Source organism: Dipodomys spectabilis, unplaced genomic scaffold (assembly GCF_019054845.1).
Source record: "Dipodomys spectabilis isolate Male_0828 unplaced genomic scaffold, ASM1905484v1 ptg000147l, whole genome shotgun sequence".
Lineage (NCBI taxonomy): Eukaryota > Metazoa > Chordata > Mammalia > Rodentia > Heteromyidae > Dipodomys > Dipodomys spectabilis.
The window spans coordinates 3,278,934-3,297,532 of NW_024870824.1; the positions used below are offsets into that span (position 1 = coordinate 3,278,934).

General features: G+C 34.6%; 1 protein-coding gene across 1 annotated transcript in view; it reads right to left on the reverse strand.

Annotated features, from left to right (window-relative positions):
• Positions 1-18,599, reverse strand: part of Tmem232 (transmembrane protein 232) — a 209,534-nt gene that overhangs the window by 147,077 nt on the left and 43,858 nt on the right. Inside the window, exons 9-10 of the mRNA XM_042691980.1 lie at positions 11,183-11,337; positions 1,228-1,351 (exon numbers count right to left, since the gene is read on the reverse strand). Of these exons, the coding sequence (XP_042547914.1) occupies positions 1,228-1,351; positions 11,183-11,337 (279 nt within the window). The remainder of the gene's footprint in view (positions 1-1,227; positions 1,352-11,182; positions 11,338-18,599) is intronic.

The window sequence follows — 18,599 nt, forward strand, 5'->3', positions numbered from 1 at the left end:
CCTTGAGCTGAAGAGCACAGGGACAGCGCCCAAGCCCAGAGTTCAAGCCCCACAGAAGAAGAGTCAGAGGACTATAGTCAGAGATAGGCTAGTAAAAAAAAGCAAGAAACTTTATCTGTAAAAACTGAAACAAACAGATGCTGAACTACGGCTGAAATGCTAGAGCACAGATTTAGCCAGAACTAGAATCTGAGTTAAAACCCTAGTAAAACATAGTTTTTTTTTAAAAAAAGAACTTTTCAATCAATGGAATGTAAACTAATCAAATAAAATGTTCCTTTCTATAGCACATTAGAAAATAATCTTTTCTACTATTTACTAGTTTAATATGTATTTCATAGGAAAACAAAATAATGACATCTTTTGGAGAAGAATTTGAGCATCTGTTACAAAAGATCTCAGCTACGATTGGTTAAAATCAAGTATTATTCAGGATAGGAAGGGAAACAACAAAATGGTAAACAAAGGACAAAGAGGGAACCTATGCAACAGCGATACTCACAAGACAATATGTTGGAAATGATCTACACAACTTGGAGGGGTTGGGGGGAGAAAGAGGGAGAAAAATGAGGGAAGGGGTAACAAGTTAGACAAGAAATTTAATCACTACCTTACTTATATAACTGTAACCCCTCTGTACATCACCTTGACAATAAATTTTTTTTAAAAATCAAGTATTGTATCAGCTTAATATCTGTTACACTCTCTACCCAAAAATCTTTAACAAATGTTTATAGTCTTTCAGTATTTTGACTTTATTTAATCCAAAAACTTGTAATAAATGCAGATAAAATTTTATGTTTAAAAATGCCCTGTGAACACTACTCTCCATCATGGGCTAAGGTTCAAGTGGTAGAGCACCTGCCTCGCAAGTGTGAGATCCTGAATTTGAAACCCAACACTGCCAAAACAAAACATAATTTTTTGTTATCTGTGAACAATTAGGAACAAAGTTAATGTTAAATAGTAAAGAGTTAAATATCACTTCCACTAAAATACAAATTTTAATCAAATGTAATGACAAAGAATATTAATGTCAGTAAAATAGAAATTTTAATAATATATAATGACAATAAAACTATAATAATGTATATTGTTATAGTATATGCACATTAAAGCTATGATTATAAAGTTGTACATATTGTATATCCTACTATGAAATACAATTTAAATAATGGCACAAATGAAATATAATTCTATTCCTCAACTAAATTAGCCATAGGTTACCTGACTTTGAATAGACAAAATGCTTGAAAGAAAGTCTTTCATTAGGTCCATTAAAGTCTTCAAGCAGGCCATGTTCAATTTGGCAGCCTCCCCAAGGACAAGCAAAGCCAGTTCTGTATCTAGCCTGGATTATAAGCAAATGGTAAACACATGAATGGAAATAACAATAATTTAACTTTAGTGAAAGAACATATTAGAGGAAATAAATGCTTAGCCCATGTATGTCTTTTTTCAGTAAAGATTAATTGGCACTGGTTAAAAAAAGAAATTAAATCCCCAACAACAAATCCTCAAAGAAACAACTGACCGGTAAATAAATGAGCTAAAGACTTAAAGAGAGACTTCTCTGAAGGGGAAATAAGAATAGCTAATAGACACATGAAGAAGTGCTCAACCTCTCTAGCCATAAAAGAAATGCAAATCAAAACTACATTGAGATTCCACCTCACCCCAGTTAGAATGGCTATAATGAAGAACTCTAACAACAGATGCTGGAGGGGATGTGGCCAGAAGGGAACCTTACTGCATTGTTGGTGGGAGTGTAAACTTGTTCAACCATTTTGGAAAGCAATATGGAGGTTCCTCAAAAGACTCCACATAGAGCTCCCCTATGACCCAGCAATCCCATTTTGGGGCATTTACCCAAATGATCACAAACAAGGCCATACTAATGCTACCAGAACAACTATGTTTATCGAATTATGTCTATCTATCTATATGCATATATGTGTGTGTATATATATATATATATATATACGCTTATGTGTATCTATAGATATGTATATACATGATATATAAAATATATATATTATATATAACATATATATAATGGAATTCTATGCTTCCATCAGAAAGAATGGCACCGCCCCACTTCTTAGGAAATGGAAAGACTTAGAAAAAATCATTTAAGTGAAGTAAGCCAGACCCAAAGAAACATAGGTCCTGGGGCTGGGAAGGTGGCTCAGTGGTAGAGCGCTTGCCTCGCATGCCTGAGGCCCTGTGTTCAATTCCTCAGCACCACATAAGCACAAAGAAAAAAAAAACATAGGTCCCATGGTTTCCTTTATATGTCTAGGATAATCTTAGCAGATGAACGAATACCTCAATAGCGGTGTACATATGACCATATAAGATGATGCTAAGTGAAATGAACACCAAGACATGAACACAAGATGTTTTTCTTTGTTGTTATTTTTAATGTACTATGTGATTTTTTGTTTCTTTTGTATGTTCTTGCCGTATGGTATATCCCCTGTTGTTATTTGATTTTGGTACCCTGGTATTGTATATGTTTATTTGAATTAGGGAAGGGAAGGGGAACAACAGAATGGTGAGACAAAGGGCAAGGTGGGGGAACCAATGCAACAGCGATATTCACAAGACAATATGTTGGAAATGATCTGTACAACTTGCAGGGGGAGGGGGAGTTGAGAGGAGGGAAAAATGGGAGAAAAATGAGAGAAGGGGTAACACATTTGACAAGAAATGTACTTATTACTTTACTTATGTAACTGTAACCCTTCTATATATCACCTTGACAATTAAAAAAAAAAAGAAATGGAGACATAATAAGTCTGTGAGACTAGTACATGCTGTCTGGTTTTCTGTAACTGATGGCTTTCCTAATATATGGTTATTTCATGTTTTCTAATCCTTTTCTATTATTTAAATACTTCAATACTAAAATTTAGTGTGGCATGTTCTGACTATTGTCTACCTATACAATTTGATTTTAATTAAGTTTTTTATTGTGAAAATACTGTACAGAGGGGTTACAGTTTGAGCAAAGTAATGAGTACATTCCTCCTCCTTTGTTTTCCCCTACCATCCCTTCCCTCCCACCTCCTCAGCTACACCCCCCCACCCACCCTCACCCCCACACTTGCATAAATTGTAAAGTTCATTTTTTAACATGCATCTTGTACATCTCATTGTTGCAATGGGTCAATCTGTATCCCTATTTAAACAATTTGCTTTTTCCCTTCCCCTCCCCAAATTATACCAACATCAAATACAGTGAAAACAGGGGTTCTACAGTGAGGGAGGGGCATACAAAGCAACAAAAAATCACATGGTACCTTATAAATAAGTTAGAAACAATAGCAAGAAAGAAAAAAAATCACTTGTGTCCCTATTGTGGGGTTCATTTCGCTTAATTTGATTTTTTTCCAAGATAACGAAACACTCAGTTCAGGTTACTACCTCAAAATAGAATGTTTTATGTTGGGTGGAGTAGTGATTAGATGAATGTAGCATTTGTCAAAAGTCATACACCTATGTATATAAAGAATGTCAATGCTGAGCTTAGCTTCCTAAGATATGCCTGTAATCACAGTTACTTGGGAGATAGAGAAGCTGATTACAGCCTGGAGACAGTTTGGGCAAAAGTGTCAGATCCTAGCTGAAAAACAAACTAAAAACACAAATTTGGTAGAGGTGGTGCAAGTGATAGATCACAGAAGGCCCTGATTTCCACAGTACTTTGAGGCAAAGAAAAGATGTTTATATTATTGCATCTAAATTATATTTCAGTAATGTGATTGAAAATTAATTATTTTAAACTTAGAAGCACCATGTGATATAGATTTAATCAATGAAATACAAATAGAAGCATATTATGAAAGGCACTAGGTAGAAGAATAATTAAATTTGGATATCATATTATTCCTCCTTTGGCCATCCTTTTTTGCGTGCTTGGAATGATCACTTGAAAACAGAAGGCATAACTTCCATCATTCAGCAATGAGACTGAAAGTCACAGGCTAGAGATGGCAAGAAAGAATGCAAGAAGGAGCTTCAGTCCTGAGGATTTCATTAACAATCTGCATATGCATAGCACAGCTTGTCATGGGCAATAAGTAAAGCCATATTTGGTGATGCAAATGTTGTCAGATTTCTGTCATATGCAGAAGACCAAATCCTAACTGATACATCTAACATGATGCTAATCAGCATGAACTTTAGAGTCAGAAAAATCCCAACAAGATCCTACTTTTCCACTATTAGGTAGGATAAATTATCTCACTATTAATTAATTTATATAAAGCAACTAAAGCAAAATATACTTTTCCCAGAGGTTATTGTGACATATAAATAAAATATTTTAATAAAATGATTAGGCTCAAAATTGAACTGAATCAAATTGCTGTTTCTTCAAAGTTAAAAAAACAACAACAGGTTTTAGTAACTTTCCCTATAATGTCTCAGGATGGCTGACAGAAGGGAGGACCTCCAAGAGGGACAGTGATTCCCAATATAGTGCATATGTTCTTCACAATATTGGACATGTGGAAGAGGATATAGTCAAAGAACTCATCATACTGCCTTTCTTCATCATTATAATATTTCTGGTTCTTCTTTTCTGTTATGTCTAGACAGCTCTATCTAACCTGGAGTATGCTCAACTAACTATGGACTAAAAAATAACATCAGTATCAGCCTTCTGAAAAACTGCATCACTAGACATACACTATTTTAAATCAATGTTGCTGACTGCAAAATTTCCTCTAAGTGAAAATGCTTCTGCCAAAAATAGAATAGAAGCATGACTCTAAATTTGAGTTTGGTAAAAATCAAAGGGGAAATCAATGTACATAGAAAAAAAGAAATCAAGTGGGATTAGGACAGAAGTTTTAATGCAGCACTACCTTTCTTTTAGAACTCACTATTATAATACAGAAATCTCAATAATCACTACATTGACTTGGTTTAACAATGCCATGAAATTTAAAATGCTACATATATATATACATATATATGTATATACATGTGTATATATGTATACATACATTAAATATAAATATATTTAATGTATAAAATATATTTAATGTATATAAGTAAATATATCCCATAACTGAAAAAATACAAAAATATAAATATAAATAAATAAAATAAAAATAAAAAATATGCCGGGTGCTGGTGGCTCACGCCTGTAGTCCTAGCTACTCAGGAGGCTGAGATCTGAGGATCGCGGTTCAAAGCCAGCCCGGGCAGGAAAGACCATGAGACTCCTATCTACAATAAACCACCAGAAAACCGGAAGTGGCACTGTAGCTCAAGTGGTAGAGCGCTCGCCTTGAGCTGAAGAGCTGAGGGACAGCGCCCAGGCCCAGAGTTCAAGCCCCACGACCGACAAAAATAAATAAATAAATAAAAATAAAAAATATAAACATATTTAATGTATATATGTAAATATATCCCATAGCTGAAAAAATACAAAAATGGTTAACAATACCTATTAGACACACACTTATAAAAGGAATATAATCATCGAAAGGCCTTTATTGGTTATCTTTACTCCTCTATAAATATCTTCAATGAACTGATTGTCATTTTAAAAATATGGAATTAAAATATCTCTAACCTTACACACCTTATTCTATTCTCAACAATGAGTATTTTAGAAAACACAACATTTTTTAAATCACAATCTTGAAAACAATAAAAAAAGGTTACTGAGATACCACTTATATTCACAAAACCACAAAGTCAATAGAGCTGAAGAGAATCAAAATGGCATACCACCTGAAACATCCTGAGATACAACAATCTTGTTTCCCAAAAGAAAGTAAAGTGAAAACATTTAGAGAAAAGTAATCTCATAGTTCATAGAATCAGAAAGAGTACCAGCCAATCATTTGCCTTGAGATATTGATTTTAATGTATTAGAGTATTAATCATTCTTTTCATCTTTGTCTCTCCATATGTCTTCTGAGGTGATACATCCAGGTGTTAAAAAGTATAGAAAACAGTGCTTATAAGGGATGAGGAAGGAGCAAAAAGAAGCTACAGAATTGGAACACAGAGGTACATTTTGTCATCATGAGTAAACTACTAATGAATAAGAAGAATAGAGGCTCTATAATAATTGTACATGCTACTTTTATAATTTTTTTAAAACTTAAAAGTGCTTTGTTAAAAAAAACGAAAGCCAGGGGCTGGGGGTTTAGCCCAGTGGATGGGCGCCCACTCGGCATGCGCAAGGCCCTGGGTTCGGTCCTCAGCCCTGGAAAAAAAAAAAAAAAAAGAAAGCCAAATATTGTGGTTGCATCTGTAATCCCAGCATCAGTATAGTGAGGCAGGAATAGAGTGAGTTCCAAATCAACTTGTGAAATATAACAAAGTCTAAAGAAAGAAAGAGAAAGAAAGAAAAGAAAAAGTAAAATAGAACTTAAAAAAATAAAATGAACAAAAATTGAGAGTTTTAACTTCTGTGAACACAAACTCATTTAAAAAGATCAAGTTTTTAATGTATTTCCTTGACTTCTGAATTAGTAAAATGAAAAGTTGAAAAAGACATCTCCAGAATAAATGAAAATATATATTATGGCAAAGATGAAAGAATATCAGTGTCAATACTCAAAGAAGATCATAATTCCAAAATGATTTCTTACAGGAACCACAGATACCTTCAAAAAGCTTTTCAATATCTTTTATAAAGTTCAGCAAGAAGAGATTTTCTCTTCTTCCTAAAGAGAAACTGATCAAAGTCTTGATATTGAGATGAAATAATGAAGTACGAAAAAAGACTGCAAGGGAATTAAAATTACAAAATGAAATTTAGTTCCATAATACAGAAAGTGAACTACAGGACTGCCACTTGGAAGAGGGCAATCGTGAAAGTTCTACCATAATTTTGAGGAAATGTTGTAAAACTTAGACCTCCTGCTATAATGAAGCAACCAAAAGAAACATATAATCAAGAAATGCCAGTACTGAAGCTGCAACTTCTGTGTTGTGTAAAAATGTTAAATAATTTTAAGCTAGAAAGGAGCAAATTGATACTCGTGTTATGATCCTGGCAGCAGAGCGTATGTGCATGTTTTGAGGGGGAAAGATTAAGGCAACAACTATGGAAGGTAGTTTGGAGATTCCTTAAAAAAAAAAAAATTAAACTAAAAATAGATCTCTCCTATGATTCAGCCATACTACTCTTGGACATTTATGCAGAATGTTACAAGTCAGGATATATATCAAAGACATTTAAACACCTATGTTCATTGCTTCACTATTCACTATAGTTAAGTATTGGATACAGCCCAGATGAATTACAATTGACAAATTGATCAAGAAAATGTGATATATATTATGTAAATATATTATGTATGCATATATGTATTATATATAATGAAGTTTTGCTCATCTATAAAGAAGAAGAATATTATGTCATTTTCAGAGAAATAAATGGACCCATAAAGATTAAGTAAGTCAAGCTCAGAAAGATAAGGACATGTATTTTCTCTCACATGTGGAAGTTAGACCTAATGTATACATTAATATGTAAGCATATGCAGGATCATATGCATACATACAAAAACATTAAAGGATGATATTCTCAAGTGAGGATTTCAAAGTGATAACTCATTTGTTTGGCACAAGTATAGACCTGAGGACCACTGGAACAGGATAGAAGACCCAGAAATGAACCCACATACCTATACCCACCTAATATTTAATGAAAGAGCCAAAAGCACAGGTTGAAAGAAAGCCCCTTCAACAAATAGTGCTGGTAGAATTGGCTATACATGTGCAGAAAACTGAAGCTAGATCCTTATATATCACTCTGCAGCTGAATCAATCCCAAATGGATCAAAGACCTCAAGGAAGGCCAGATATCATGAAAATATTACAGGAAGGGTTTGGATAAACACTAGAGCTCCTAGACACAAGTAGAAATTTCCTAAGATCCAGAATCACAGTAAATCAAAGAAACCCTAGATAAATGGGATTGCATCAAACTGAAGAGTGTCTGTATGGCAAAGGACATAGCTAATAAGATAAATAGAAAGCACACACAGTAGAAGATTTTTACTACTGTGTATCAGACAAGGGTCTCATATCTAAAATATGCTTAGATCTCAAAAAAATAACCCCCCTACACAAAATAAACCCTCAAAGAAAAACAACCCAAATAATAAATGGGATAAAGACTTAAAGTTTTCTAAGGATTGACATAGTTCTAATTATTTTCCATTGAAATTTAATCATATATTTTAATCTCTTATAACTTACATTGTATAATTTGGAATGGCCTAAGAAAATGACCATTACTGTTGCCACAACAGCCTAATTTAAATGAAATAGATCTTCTAATTTTTAATGCATTTAGGACTTCTATATTATAATAACATAATCTTATTTTTATTTATTTAGGTTTATTATATTGTTTATGTTTATTATAATAAATGTGCTCTATTACTTTGAAATTTTATTTTCCTAATTTTAGATACTTTCCCTGGTTACAAACTGTAGAAGAGTCACAGTCTTTTAACTGCCATATTGAGTGGTCTTCTCCCCTCAGGATATGAGAGTGAGTTCTAACGTAGAGTATTTCTAGGAGAATCTTTACTTCATCCAGGATCCCAGAAGCCAGATATTGCTTCTCAAAACAAAAGTAGTCCAGATTCTTGTTAGGATCTACAATTGATTCTGAGAAAGTCAGAATTTACATATACAATGGAGTTTGATGCCAAATGAGCTAATAGGAGCTTTAAAAAATTATATGTTAAAAACATTATTGAATTTTCAATTTGTAATGACATGATAGATTATTATTGTCTTATTGTTTAACAGCATCATCATGGAAAAAATAATTCAAAACTGATCTTCCACAAATATTAGAAAGGAATAACTTTTCATCTATTTGTTCAAAATAATATTTTAAAGATTTTTGTTTGTTTTTTTTTGGGGGGGGGGGGGTCCAGTAATGGGGCCTGAACTCTGGACCTGGGCGCTGTCCCTCAGCTCTTCAACTCAAGGCTAGTGCTCTACCACTTGAGCCACAGCGCCACTTCTGGCTTTTTTCTTTTTTCTTATGTGGTGCTGAGGAATTGAACCCAGGGCCTTGAGCATGCAAGGCAAGCGCTCTACCACTGAGCCACCTTCCCAGCCCTATTTTAAAGATTTTTATAAACATCAGGTGTGCGACATGTCCAAAACCAGCGCCATCTAATGGTAAAAATTTGAAAGTTTGTGATGTAAAGTTAGAAATAAAATGATATCCATTCTCATAATTTTTATTTAAGACAGTATTAACAGTCCTAACCAGAATATTTTGTCACGAAAAAAAGAAAAGTCATCCAAAACAGAGGGGAAAAAGTTTAATTTTTTCTCTGTTTGCCAACTCAAAATAATCTTACATGCACAAAACCATGAGCAGTCTACCTAAAAAAACTACTTAGAACTAATAAATCAACATAAAAATGTAATAGCATGTCTGTACACTAACATGGACTCTCCAAAAGTGAAATTTAAAAAAAATTAATCAATGTACCAGGTATAGTGGTTTGTTTATGGTTATATCCAAAAGAAATGATATCAGAATATTGTTCATTATTATTGTTGGTTATTGTCAACTATCACATTAGTTGATATGTACGTACATACATACATATATGATGGAGAACAATTCAGACTTTTAAAAAAGAAAATCTTCCTCTGAGTGAGAGTATAAGTGACTGGGGGACTTTATACTTCGAGAAGTAAAATAGACACAGAAAGAAAAATATGAAATTTCACTTATATGTGAAATCTAAAATATTCAAGCACTTAGAGGTAGAGTATAGCTTGGAGAGGTGCCACAGAAAAGAAAGAGAGAGATGTTAGTTTCAGATAGACAGGACTAAATTCTGATAGTCTCCTGTACTTTCTGGTGTGTTACTGAATCTACCCTTGCTGAGGGTGGATTTAAGTGTTCTCATTGCAAAGAAATAACTATGTGAGGTAATGTTTATGTTAATTAGTTTGATCTAATCATTCTCCAAGGTATACATAGATCATAATATCACACTGTACTCCATAATATATATGCGATTAATATATATGCCTGTAATGTTAGCTACTCAGGAGGCTGAGATCTAAGGATCATAGTTGAAAGCCAGCTGGGGCAGGAAAGTCCATGAGACTCTTATTTCCAATTAAACACCAAAATCTGGAAGTGGAGCTGTGGCTCACATGGTAGAATGCTAGCCTAGAGCCCAAAAGCACAAGACATAGCCCAGGGTCTGAGACCAAGCCCCAGGACTGGCATATACATACAACAACAGTTATTTCTTTAAACCAATGCTCTCCCTTGTAATACCCTGAGACTTCTACTTTCTTTCTTTCTTTCCTTCTTTTTTTTGTCGGTCCTAGGACTTGATCTCAGAGCCTGGGTGCTGTCACTGAGTTTTTTTCACCCAAAACTAGCACTCTTACCACTTTGAGCTGTAGCTTCACATCCCGTTTTCTCATGGTTAATTGAAGATAATAGTCTCACACACTTTCCTGCCTAGGATGGCTTTGAACTGTGATCCTCAGATCTAAGTCTTGTAAGTAGAAAGGATTACAGGTGTGAGCCACCAGCACGCAGCTCTATTTACTTTCTTAAAAGCACATATGCTAGAGGAAACTAACATTTACTAGGTGAAATTCACTTTTGGTATATAAGGCACAAAGAAATAAAATATTAGAATATTTCTTCTAATGATAATAAATTGCTTCATTGTTATGATTTAGCATCGTGGAAAATAAAATATGTTTTTACAAAAAGAAACAAACTTCTTGGGGGGAGGGGGGAGGCTGGGAAGAGAGTTGAAGGGGAAACAAAGGAGGAGGCTGCAATGCTTGGTAAGAAATGTACGCATTATCCTGCCCATGTAATTGTAACCCCTCTGTACAGTATGTTCACAAATAAAATAAAATTAAATTTAAAAAAAAAGAATCAAAAAAAAAAAAAACAAACTTCTTATCAACCACAAATCTCATTTAATAAAGACAAACTATGAAATGTGTGCATGCATATCCAGCAAAGCAAAACCAAAGAGATAAAAACAATTTATTGATAATATGAATTAATACAAAATACATAAATTACCCTTGTCTTTAGAAGTGAGATTATAAGTTCTTTTTATAGTCAACCAAGGTGTGATTAACATTTAAACACAAAGGTTTCTCTGAATTTATAGGATCATCTTACCAGCATTTCTTTTGAAGCTGTGTTTTATGGGAGATGAGATGCTCCAGCACATTATTCAGCTGAGGACTATTATTCTGAACACAAGACCAAGCGGCAACACAATGCCAGAGCAGGTGGTTAACTTTATATCCTCCCTGATTAAATTGCAAATGGTTCTGGAATTAAAATGTAAAAGTATATCTGGGAAACAATTCTTCCACTTGAACAAACATAAAAATAAATTTTAAATATACAAATTAAAATGCATATTCTCTTAGAGTTCTTGTCTCACCAAGTGGAATAATATGTGTAAGTATATTTTTGTAGGTGTATAACCTTCATCTGAATCGAATGCACATATTTTCACATGGGACTATTGTGTTTAATGACATCAGTTCTACAAAATGACAAAAATCCTGTGAATTTGAAGAAACAACTATTAGATAAAATCATGTTTCTCAACTGCTGTGTGACTTAGCTCTCTCTGACAAGTCGGGACCAGGGGAAAGCCTGAACAAAGACTGAATAGTAAATAAGGTTTTAAATGTGATTTTCTACATCAGTTACAGTGACTCATGTCTGAAATCCCAGCTATTCAGAAGTGGGAAGTCAGGAAGATTGAAGTTCAAGGCCAACCTGGGCAAAAAGTTAACAAGGCTCTATTTTAACAAATAAGTCAGGCCTGGTGGTGCATGGCTGCAATTGCAGTGATATGGGAAGCATAGATAAGATCACTGTGTAAGGCTGGGCCCTGGCAAAACAGTGAGATTCTATGCAAAAACTAATGAAAGTGAAAAAGGGCTGGCAGCATGGCTCAAGTGATAAAGTACCTACCTAGCAAGTACAAAATCCTGGCTATTAAAAGAAAAAAAAGTGAAGTTCAACTTTGAAGAGGAAAATACACATGGCCAATGTCTGTTAAGTAGATATTTACAAATCAAATAACAAGTAGCCTGTTGTATCTGTTTTTCTTCATGGTGTTTCCTGCTGGTTTCATAGATTTAGTTGGTTGTTCTACTGAAGTCATCAGTATACAATGATGACATAGCAAAGATTCAAACACACTTTGTTTTATGAATAGTTGATATTATGTGCAAGTTTTAAAGTGCGCATGGCGGTGCATGCCTGTAAATCCAATACCTGAAAAGCTCAAGAATGATCATGAGTTCCAGGCTAGCATAGGCTAGACAGAGAAAACTTGTCTCAAGAGAAAAAATGAATTAGAATTTAAAGGGCTTAATAATGCTTATTTATTTACAAAACAATATCACAACTACAATTTAACAATATTCATGCTGAGCACTCTTTAAAAAAAGCCAGAAATCCATGTACAAATTCAAACATTTTCAGTTTCTAGCATCTAGTTTAGTTAAGTCCAAGACAGATGTGTATTGATTCTATTTATGTCATTGACTGTAAGATGAGTAAGAAAAAGTCTTCACAAGCTTGCTCCCTCTGTGTAAATATAACTTAGAAAAGCAAATAGAAACAAATCAGTGTTTGGGACGTTAGATTATTTCACAGAAAAACCTCTATTTTAAAATAATATAAGGCATCAGACAGACAAGCTGACTTCAGTAAATGCACACATAACCTAATTTTCTGCTTTCTGATGGAGCCCATCCAAAAAGTGGAACTCATAGAAATGAAATTTTCTTCTCAAATTGCCCTAAGAGTCTCCAGCCAGATGCCTGACAATTCTCAGGTTGCAAACTCATTCCAAATAATAGTGATGTAGATGTGTTTTGAAGCTTTGGAATGGACTCACTAATTAATTTAAAACAATCAATAATTTCTCTTTTTAAATATAGATACTGGATAGCTACACAGACTATATAGGTAGATTAAAATATACTTGTGCTACCATACTTAAGCACCAGCATCTTTGATCAAAATTAGACAATGAACAAGATTTAAATTTTATATCAGGTTTACATGAAGCTGTTCTTCCTATTCTTTCTTCATTGAGAAAGTGGCCTCTCATTTTCCTTATCATTGAAAACATGGCTTGTGATGTCTGTGGCTGATTTGACATCATGTTATTACAGGCTTGTCTGATATCCACAGCTGGTCATTCTGATCTCCTTTTGGACATAAACTCGCAAAATATTATCAGAAAACAGGGCTCAGACACCATTCTGTACAAAGCAACCTAACGTTTTTCTCTAAGCACAGAGGAAAACAAAGTCACTGATCCATTCACAAAGTACCCAGTCTTAGAATTGTCTCTCTACTTTCTTGTTTTCATTTGTATCTTATTTTTGTGTATGCTACTGAAATCTAAGATTATGATGGATGTGCTTTTAGAAAATAAGTTCAGAGAAGGGCTTGGACAAGAGACAGGTGGGCAAAGGAGAATTTCTTAGCAAAATCACAAATCACTCTGAAATTACAAATGAATCTAAGAGTCTTTTTCCTCTGTGTGTTTTTCTGATGTACTTGTCAGAGCTTGTAGAATGGTAGAGGGTAAGACTTGATTATGGGTAGCCAAAGTTTGAGGATTGCTAAGGTGTTAGCATCTACTGCTGTGCTGAGAACATGGTTCAGATAGCTGAGTCCAGCCTTATTTTGGAGAAGGAAGAAGAGCAGAGAGCCCAGAAGACATGGAGGACCTATGAAGATGTAACCTGAACATTTAGAAAGAAGAAAATGAGACACATGTTCAATGATCAAGGAACAGTGATAAAGAGGGGGGTGTTGATTAACATACTGTGTATACACATATAGAAATGTCACACAAAAAACCTTTTGTACATTAGTGAATGCTAAATAAAGGAATAAATATAAATAAAATTGAAAAGGAGTATGCATAAGTTTCCTGTTATGATGTAGATATGTTAACTGCTGGACAAATGACATCAATTTACAAAAGCTAATAGTCCAGAAGGATTTCTAGCATTGAGTATGTATCATTGTCACAGCTTGCCCTAGTTTCTAACAGCGTCAAAGCTAGAGAGAACTCCTGCTTTATTAGATCCTCCCTCCATTACTCAAAGTCCACTTCCTACAAAGAAGTTTTCTAGCACTCAACCTCTAGCTAAGAGAATCCACCTCTCATCTCTCCCTGTCTCCCTCTCTCCTTCCCTTCTCCACTTCTGCCTCTCTTACCTTATCTCTTTCTCTGTCCCTGCAAAAAGGAATAAAACAAGTTTGGCTCATGGCACATGTGTTTCCATTGAGCCCTGGCTTAAGGGTATTAGCATCACCAATAATAAATTTGCCAGAACTGGATGATTTATTATACTAATGGTGATTTGCATCAATGCTACACAGAGGGAACATGCTCTCAGAGGTCTTACATGGTGTGCAGCTCTTTGTCATTACATTAAATCTTTCTACAAATGACTTGCTGATGTCATTTGCAAATTATTAACAGAAATTAAGAATAAGTATTAAGAGACGTTTATAACAATTTAACAGCTTATTATATACATATTCAGCTTACTAAAACAATTTTGATTTTATTGTTTCAATAATTTATTATTATTACATCTTACAAGATAGTCTATGATGATGTAGGAATAGGAATAAAGAAATAGGTTAGTAGAGGGGGAACATGGGAGAGATGGAAGGAGAAAAATAAAAGAAGGAAGAAAGGAAGGAAAGGAGGAAAGAAAGAAGGAAAGAAATTTGAAATGACTTTTACCACAGGTCATTTGAAAAGCACAAAACCCAGCTTTCAATAGCTCCCAGAAAACATTTTTTATCCCTAATTCCCACTTTCTCTTTCCTTCTTTCCGTTTTCTCACTTCCCTTCCTTCTTCCCTCTCTTCTTTTCTTTCTCCCTCTCTTTCACGTCTTAGGCCTGTCCCTTGCAGCTTACACACTGCCTACTTGAGAAACCCACCTAGAAAGTATCATTAACCTATTGTTAGCTGAAAATTCAGATAATCACATCACCTTGGCATTTGTGAAAATTTAAGTACACAAGCTTTGGATGTCCAATCAAACCCTCTTTGTAGCATAAAAATGATATTGGAAGTGTGGGCTCTATTTTGACATCTCTTGAACAGCTTTCTGAGTTTGGAGCTTGTTTTCAATTATGTTTGGGAGGGTTGACAGTGCCATGAATGACCTCTCTACAAAAAATGTCTTACCTAGGTAACAGAACATGAACCGCAAGACAATGCTCCTAATTTTAAAGAACTTGGGTCTCATTAAAATCCAATTCCTGGTACTTATTTACAACTGCAGTACAGCACAGAATGTCACTGAGGACTTCTAAGTTTCATGAAGAGACTGCTAATCACATTAGGATGTTAACTCTGAGTCTGCTAGTTTTCAGTAAACTAATAGTACTTTGGGGGAATATTTACTAAAAGGCTTTTCCCAGTTTTAGCTGAGTTTAAAGCTACCTTCCCTGAAAACTATGTTATTGTTACCATGTGACAGCTGTGCTTCAGAAACTCAGCTTTGTGAGAGAGCAAAAGACAGCAGAAAACTCAATCCAAAGATCTGGCTCTGCAATCCGCAGAGCTAATTAAAGTGTGCCATTTGTCAAAGCCAATGGAAACCCTGTGTCTGTATCACTTAAAAGGACTTTAAAAGGAGAAACAAGGTCAGGCAGCCAAGGAAAGGAAATCCTCTGTTCTTAAGCAGAATCAATACCCATATTGTATGTATTGTAATGTGTAAATCCTACAGGTTTTAGAAACAATTTTAGGAGTAGTTGGATAAAAAAAATTAAGCAATTAGGCTTTTATTCCAATTCACAGAGCATAAAAATTGAATATTTTGCAAGGGCTAATACATGCTGCTGTAGACCTTTTATTATTATCTGAGCATGAAAGCTTTGGGAATAAACTTACAAATCCTTTACTACAATAAACTATTAATAAAGGAGGGAAAGAAGATGGCTACTAATATATCTTTCTATTTTACTTTTTATCTCACTGTTTTCCTACTTCCTTTTCCAGAAGGCAAATGAGACTGTATTGAATGGATAGATGCTCACGAAAACAGGATAGACTATGCTACACTGGAAAAATTGACCTAAATTCAGGGAACTTTAAGGCTTGTAAATCAAGCCATGGATCAGTGCTGATTAGCCAAAGCAATAATTCAATAACAAGGTAGCTACACTGTCCTTTACAGTCTTTATATTATAAGGTAATTGGAGGAGAAAAGAAGGGCAATAAACCTGACAGGCCAAAATCCGTTATAATCCCCTCAGAGAATCACAGATATAGAACTGAAATAGAATGTGTGAGCAAGTAAATGTGAGCCCTTTGTTCTACAAGGTAGAAAATGGCAAGAAAGACTTTGTGACTGCCAAGTCTCACTCTAAGCAGATATGTTTGTTTCACATGTGGGTGGCTTCATGCCTTCCAGTGCAGGCAGAGCAGTGCAACAGTAAGGTTCCACTAGCTTGCTGAGTGTGAACCAAGTGACCAAAATGGACATGTTCCTCAAAAGCATCAGAACGAACACTGAAAGTAGTCTGCTCCTCACCAGAAGGCACGTGTTGCTAAGATTTCACAATATCTCATTTGCTTAAAGGCAAAACATAGAGTGCATATAATCATGTCTGCAAATGAAAATTATTATATTGAACAGAATAGGTTAGAGTAGATTCCTAAATATACTTTCCTCTTAACATTATTTACATTCTCATGACATTTAATTTACAAGGCACATTTTGTTTGTTTGTTTCTATGATCTCTACAGTAACCATGTAGGGGAGTCCAGGTAGATAGGATAATGATAATGATGCCAAAGATGATGATTTCCAGGACTTTGGAAAGATAAGCAGATAGGGGGTTATAGAGATTAACAAAACTCCTTCTGGATCACACATACATGGGTCTTTTCTCTTGACAACCAGTGTTCCTTTTATTGCTCAGAATCTTCTGTAACATATTTGCTGTGAAGATACTTTTCAATCTGAAAAATTAGATTCTGGGATTTGAAGTCAGGGCCTGTTCTTATTAGATACTTTTCCATTTGAACTACACTTAGAAACTTTTTGCTTTATTTTATTGTTGGGATAAGGGCTCATTTTTTGCCTGCAGCCAACCTCAGACTTTGAACTTCTGCTATATAGTTGAGAGGACAGGTCTGCACCACAGCATCCGGTGCAGATAGGGTCTGTTATTTTGAACCATGGCCCTCCCAATTTGCCTCCCAAGTAGCTAGGATTACAGGAGTGAGTCAACATATCTATTAAGATTCCTTTTTTACAGGACACAATTTGAGTTTATTAGAAATTGTAACCGGAGGCTACAATGCTTGATAAGAAATGTACTTATTATCTTGCCCATGTAATTGTAACCCCTCTGTATAGTATTTTCACAATTAAAAGAAATTATAACCAAAAGTTTCAAATTACTTAGCAAATATCACTTTCTTTACAAATGTTCCATCATTAATGGAGCCCAAAAAATGGTCCTAAAAAAGACTAAAGATAGATACAATAAAATATTTTATCTTACTTATTTATTTAATTTATAGATAATGTCAAAAAGTTCCCAAAGGAAGCACAGGAAAATTATGAGATCATAGTTTTCTTTACATTTCCTTATTGTTTTTGGCTTATGTCGACTTATGTCTTCTGTGGAATTCTTTTTCTGTGGGGGTCCAAAACTGGGACTTGAACACAGTATGTGACACTATACTGTAGAGCTGGCACTGTACCAGCTGAGCCATGCTTCCAAATGCTTTTGGGGGAAAAGTTAAAAAAAAAACAAATGCTCTGTTTATAAGCTAAAGACCATAAATGCATATGTCTAAAAATCAAAGTAGTAAGGTTGCCAAGTTCTCATAACCCTCTTTCAGAAGATATATGAGGAAAGAAAATGAAGACCTTAACAGTTTGTGTTTTAGGTATACCAGTGGGCAAGGCATTTCCACAGTTGTCTGTAGCATGGCATTGTTGGCATAACTGCCAACACACCAGAGAATCAAATAATTATGATGAATAGTTTTCTGTAAATTGATTGCATCTGACTAGGAAAGTAAAATAATTTTTATATAAAAGAAATTACTTTGAGTCTCAATTTAAGTTATTTTTGAAAGTTTTCAGTTGATTTGTTATATATTAAATATTATTGTATATATGAATCATAGATGCAAAGATTTTAATACTTGTTTAACACTTGTTTCAAAACTCACATGCATTCCTTTTAATAAGAATGTAGTAAAATGTTAATTTTAAGGCAAATCTAAGTCTTTCTCTTTTTGTTGCCAGTCCTGGGGCTTGAATTCAGGGCCTGGGCATTGTTCTTAGCTTTTGTGCTCAAGGCTAGCACTCTATGACTTGTGCCACAACTCCACTTCTGTCTCTTTCAGTAGTCAATTTGGAGATAAAGTCCCATGGCCTTTCCTGACTAGGTTGACTTAAAAGCCTGATCCTCAGATCTCAGCCTCTGAGTAGCTACGAGGCATGAACCTCCAGTGCCTGGCACATTTTGATTGTTAACTAATCAGCTGAGATGGCAAC